The following is a 6,011-nucleotide window of genomic DNA, read 5'->3' on the forward strand; positions in this document are numbered from 1 at the left end:
TAAGGTCTAGCTTATTTCATTTAGCATGTTTTCAAGGTTCTCACATGTAACATGTGCCAGAATTCCTTTCCTTTTGAAGGCTGAGTAATATTCCATTTTGTGTCTACATCACAGTCTGTTTATGCATTCATCCACCGATGGATTATTGGGTTGTTTCAACCCTTTGGCTATTGTGAATAATGCTGCCAGAAACACAGATGTATAAATATCTGCTTGAGTCCCTGCTTTCAGTTCTTTTAGGTACGTATTCAGAGGTGGAATTGCAGGATCAAACAGCAAATCTATCAGAGAAGGAAATGGCAACCCACTCCAGTATTCTTGCCTGGAGGGTCCCATGGACAGAGGAGCCTGGTGGGCTACAGTCCATAGGGTTACAAAGACTCAGACATGACTGAAGCAACTTAGCACGAATGCACACACGCACGGCAAATCTATGCTTAATTTTCTGAGAAACCGTCAAGCTCTTATCCACTTAACCACAGTGGCTGCATCATTTTACATTCCTTCCAGCAATGCACAAGTTTCTCCCCATTCTCGTCTATACTTACTATTTTTTGTTTTGGATTACAACCATCCAAATAATTGTGAAGGAGAGTGGAATTTTGACAGACAGAGGAGGGATAAGCCAGGCTTTCAGGCAACAGACGCTTGGGAGGGCTCTGGTATGAGATGGATTCAGTCACAGAAAGTCTAATGTCATAATCCCCAATGAGATTCTTTTTAACCTGCAAATAGACTGATTCAGCAGAGCGTTGGAAAGCCTTGCATTCTGGGTACCTTTCGATGCTGCCAGGGTTCATGTTGGCTCAGGTGTGCTGGAATACCATCAGCTCTCCGTGAGAAAGGGTGGGGCCAGGGATAAGGGGACAGACACACAGGAGGTTGGCCAGTCACCCCATCACAATGCCCAGGGACTGTGACCAAAATAGCCAACATTGTATGGGTCAGGGTTCATCTCACAGACTGCTGTGGTGAGGGACACAGCAGCAAGCCTGTCCAGGTGGCAGGGACACTTGGAACTGGCAGGGCTGAAACATCATTATCCTCTCGGCAGAAGGAAGGGTAGGTGTTCTTTGCATTGAAGTTGGCTTCCTGTCTAGGAGAGGAGCTGTCTATGCACAAAAAGGAAGGGACACAGGGGCTATTTGAGGTCTCTCAACCACCCTGATGGTCCACGGACCCTGAATGGAATGGCGCTCAGGGCAGGATGCCACGGGAATGAAATGGAGGAGCCATCCAGAACCTAGAGAGCCAAGTACGTGAGATGGAGTGGGCTCAGAGAGCTTCCCCAAGCCCAGGTAGAAAGGCCTCCCCACTAAGATATCAGGATTAGGGAGTGATTGGACCCATCCACAGCTGTTGTCCACCAAGAATACAGAGCCTCAAAACCATCACCCTGGATCCCTTCAGTCTCCACTAGAAACATAGTTTGTGCTTCCACATCAGGATGCCTCTAAGTTCCAGGCCTGACCATTGCTTTCTCAGGGCTGTTCAGAACCCTGGCTCCCAGGGACCCCATGCACTGGAGTTATCCCGGCTCTGGGAGCACATTCTGTTTGCATGAGTGCTAAGTTGCTTCAGTCGTGTCTGACTCTTTGCGACCCCATGGGATTCTCTGTCCATGGGATTCTCCAGGCAAGAATACTGGAGTGGGTCGAAATGGGCCAGGGTGGAAATGACTTAGCAGAACTTCGCAAATGCTATAACCTGGGGTTTATTTGCCTCCCCCGCCCAAAAAGGAGAGTGCTAAACATTTACTAGCACAGCACTTGCTATCAGGTTCACCTCTGCCTGAGGGGTAAATCTGATGTTCTCAACAACTGATTCCCTCTGAGTCCTGTTGTAGCCCCTGTGCCCCAGGACCCCTGTCCACCAACCCATTTATCCCTGCTGCCATCACCAATGCCTGGCGACTGAGTCATGTGATTGGTTGGTGGAGCTTTAGACTATTTTCCCTGCCTGTGGCAGAAACGGGGCTAATCATCTTGTCTGTGTCTAGGTCGTCTGCTATGTCAGGTGTGGTGTTCCCCGGACAGGTGAGTGTTGTGGGCTTCTGACCACTGTGACCACCTCAAGATCGGCAGCATTGACAAACAGCCCCAGGGAGGGCCAGGCTCCTTGAAGCTCCCTCTGGTTACCAACCCTGCATGGCGTTCTTTTTTTTTTTTAAATAAGCAGAAGAAAGTTAAGAGTTTATAGTTTTCTGGAGATCCCTTTACTTGCTTCGTGTACATTTATTGTTCACCCACGGTGTGTCGGGCAGTGCATTGGGCTTTAAGGTTGAAAAGATGCCTAAGATTAAATCCTAATCGAGTATCCTTCACTAAGTCAGTGATAGCACACCGTGATAACTGCTGTAGTGAGGGACGTAAAATGTGCCGTAGAAGCAGAGGAACAAGAGTTTAATTGTTGGAAGGTAGAGAGAGATGGGAGGGAGAAATTTGGGGGGAAGGGATTTAATATGGGTTTTGGAGGACGTGTAGGAATTTGCCAGCAGGTGAAGAATACAGCTCATGTTTTCAGCTGGAGATAAGAATATGTGCCAGCCACCTGGGAAGAGTCAAAAGCAGTGAGGCTGGGGTAATGGGCATAGAGTTGGGCCAAGGGGGTTTAGATGGTAGAATCAAGTAGAAACCAGATCATGAAGAGCTCCAAATTCCAGGCTCAAAAGTTAACCTTTGTCCTACAAACAATGAGAAGTCACTGAAAGCCTTTAAGTGGAAGAACGACATGTTGAAATCTCTTGTTTAGTGTTCTCCCTTAACCTTTAGGCCCCTGTGGATTTGGACATATACCAAAGCTCCTATATGATCGACTACAGACCTTATGGGAAGCACAAATATGCCAGGGTCACATCAGAAGAGGTAAGAAGTCACTCAGTCCTGCCTTCCATTCAACGGCCCACTGAAATCCTCTTTATCCATTTTTATTGTGAGTGTGGACATTGAGGGCACTTACTGAGAACAGTGTCTGAAGCCAGGAGATCTAAAGAGATATTCTGTGTGTACGTGTGTGTACTGTTTTATTTCTTTTTTTGGCCATGCCTCGGGGCATGCGGGATCTTCCCTGACCAGGAACGGAACCAGTGCCCCTGCAGTGGGAGGGGGGAGTCTTAGCCACTGGATCACCCGGGAAGTTTGTGTGTATTGTTTTCAAATATACACCAAGTAGGTCACCCATACAACACCTAGTAAATAAAAAACATTTACAGTTTAAATAATGTTGATAAACTCCAACGTACCTATTATCAGCCAGCTTAAAACACAACACATTAGAGCCCTGCGTGCCCCTCCCTGTTCCCACCCCTCCCCCGACTTCCAGAGGTAATCATTCTTCTGAGTTTTGGGTTAAGCACTCCCTTATATGCGTGTGTGTTTTAAATAGTTTTACCTTTATGTATGTATCTCTTTAAATGGGAAGTTTGGCATGCCGCAGTTCACGGGGTCTGGAAGAGTCAGACAAAGCTTGGTGACTAAACAACAGCAATCTCTTTAAATAAATTATTTAGGGTTGCTCTTTTGGAACTTCATTATATAATTGAATCATATTATTTGTCCTCTTCTCTGATTTCTATTGTTTTGCTGAACATTATGGCATGTTATTCATTTTCTGCGGTATAAATATTATATTGCATAAAGATGCCATGACACATTTGTCCCCTCTCCTGTCAGTGGACATTGGGGTTATTTATTTTTTGTGACTCCTCCCACCCACAAATACTGCAATGAAGATGAGGCAGGGCCTCCTGTGCAGGCGTTCACCCCTCCCAGGAGTGGAATTGCTTGTTGGAGGTGACATCACTGTTCCAAAGTGGATGTATCAATTTACTTTCCCACCAGGACAGTCAGGTAGCTCTCCAATCTTGTCATTCCTTGGGAGTGGTAGACTTTTTTTCATTTTTGCCGACTTCAGTTCAGCCGTTCAGTTGTGTCCGACTCTTTGCGACCCCATGGACTACAGCATGCCAGTCTTGCCTGTTCATCCCCAACTCCTGGAGTTTGCTCAGACTTATATCCATCAAGTCGGTGATGCTGGGCTTGAAATAATATTTTCTTGTGGTCATAATTTTCATTTCAGTGATTTCATCTTTCATTTGTTCATGGCTGTTTATTTTTCTGCTTATGTCACTTGTCCACTTTTCTATTGAGTGGCTTGTCTTCTTCTTATTAATTCGTATGGGTTCTTTAAACATTCTGGACTCTTACATGTGTCAGTTATATAAGTGGCAAAATTCAGTCTGTGACTCGTCATGTCACTCTTTCACTGAATAGAAATTCTTATTTTAATATAGGTAGATGTGTCAGTCTTTTCCTTTATCATTTGCTCTTTTCATTGTTGTTTAGTTGCTAAGTCGTGTCCAACTCTTTTGAGACCCCATGGACTGGAGCACCACAGGCTCCTCCATCCATGGGATTCTCCAGGCAAGAATACTGAAGTGGATTGCCATTTCCTTCTCCGGGGGAATCTTCTTGACCCAGGGATCAAAACTGCGACTCCTACATTACAGGCAGATTCTTTACTACTGAGCCACCTGGGAAGCCCTTGCTCTTTTTAAGCCTTGTTTAAAGTTCCTATCTTGAGGTAACCCCACTAAAATTAATAAGATCTATACAAACAAAGGTGGAACCGTTTCTGAGATTATTTAGGAGAAGCAAAGTGCAGACTGGAATAATAATATGTATCACTTGTGTACAGATGGAAGGCATCTGGATATATATGTGTAAGTTTACATGTACATCAAATATTTCTAATAAGACACAGAACACTCTGATGACAGTGGGTGTCCCTGGAGAGGGAACCTGAGAAAGAAGGAGGGTAGGAAATAGACTTACTTTTCGCTATAAACCCTTTTGTACTATTTCAGTACGTCCTTCTGTTGTATATATTGCCACTCAAAAACTAATCTCTAGAAAGTAAAGAAAAGTATACCCTGTCTCATTTATTTATTTTTAAATTTAATTTTCTTTTTTTGGCCACCTTGCGGTATGTGGGATCGTAGATCTCCAACCGGGGATTGAACCCATGCCCCTGTAGTGGAATCATGGTGTCTTAACCACTGGACTGCCAGGGAAGTTCCAAGTGTGCTCTGTCTTGGAGACTACCTAGGAAGAAGCTTCACTGTTGCCTCGCTCAGCCCTCTTTTGGTATATGATTTATTTCCACAGCAAGCAAAGCTGGACACCCAACTCCGGGACAAAGAGTTCTACAGACCCACCCCCAGCCCCAACCCCAAGCTAGAAGATGGATACCCTGCCTTCAAAAGGCCCCACATGACCACCAAGGACCTGGGGCAACCTGGCTTCTTCCCACCCCAGGGCCGTGTGGGCCCAGTGGAGGATGAATGGAGGTTCACCAGCACCTGTCCATCTGTGTACCCAGCTTCCCACACTCTGTACCTGGCCCACGGCGACCCAAACCGGATTCGACAGAGTGCCGACTTCCCCTGTCTTCTGGAGCCTGAGCACCAGCCCGCCCCAGACGTGGGCAAAGGCTACTTTCTACTGCCCGGCTGTGCCTGTACTTATCACTGTACAGTCAAGGTTCCCATATTGAACCGATGGGGCCCCTTGATGCCATTTTACCAGTAGGTAGGCTGAGAACACCTTCCAAGGGCCCTGTGGAAATTCCTTCTTCTCACAAGGAAATCCCTTGTAGTACGGATTGGAGAACTAAAAATAAAACTCTGGAAAGACGATCCAGTGGCACCAAGACTGTGCTTGTTTGACTTGGCCTGCCTGGTTTGACTTGACTCCCTGGCCTGCCCCGGGGCACAGCATCCCCTCCATAGAAGGAAGATGGGAGGGAGGGAAGAAGGGAAACTGGTATGTATGAAGGGTGGAATATGTGTGTTTCAGTATAAGTAAGAACCTTGCTGTAAGGAGTCTTACAAAAGGGAAAATAATCATGTTTCCCATAGTCATTGAAAGTTGGGTAAGATTATAAACCTTAAAATGCTGTTGGATAAGTTTTAACCTCAATGCTCTTAATTCATTCCGCACTCCCACCCTTGT

The 6,011-nt window shown here is 45.8% G+C and overlaps 1 protein-coding gene across 2 annotated transcripts; it reads left to right on the forward strand.

The window, feature by feature from the left end:
* The first annotated feature begins 966 nt into the window (after positions 1-966).
* TEX37 (testis expressed 37) lies at positions 967-5,695 on the forward strand. 2 transcript variants are annotated; one of them, XM_010834089.1, is made up of 4 exons: positions 967-1,062; positions 2,000-2,036; positions 2,772-2,864; positions 5,166-5,695. In XM_010834089.1, the coding sequence occupies exons 2-4, from the start codon at positions 2,010-2,012 to the stop codon at positions 5,586-5,588; spliced, it is 543 nt and encodes a 180-aa protein (XP_010832391.1). In that variant the 5' UTR covers positions 967-1,062; positions 2,000-2,009; the 3' UTR covers positions 5,589-5,695. The 2 variants fall into 2 exon arrangements, with proteins under 2 accessions (XP_010832391.1, XP_010832390.1); XM_010834088.1 differs by having other exon boundaries at positions 977-1,255.
* The last annotated feature ends 316 nt before the right edge of the window (positions 5,696-6,011 follow it).

The sequence above is a fragment of the Bison bison genome, unplaced genomic scaffold, assembly GCF_000754665.1.
Source record: "Bison bison bison isolate TAMUID 2011002044 unplaced genomic scaffold, Bison_UMD1.0 scf7180017864020, whole genome shotgun sequence".
Taxonomy (NCBI): domain Eukaryota; kingdom Metazoa; phylum Chordata; class Mammalia; order Artiodactyla; family Bovidae; genus Bison; species Bison bison.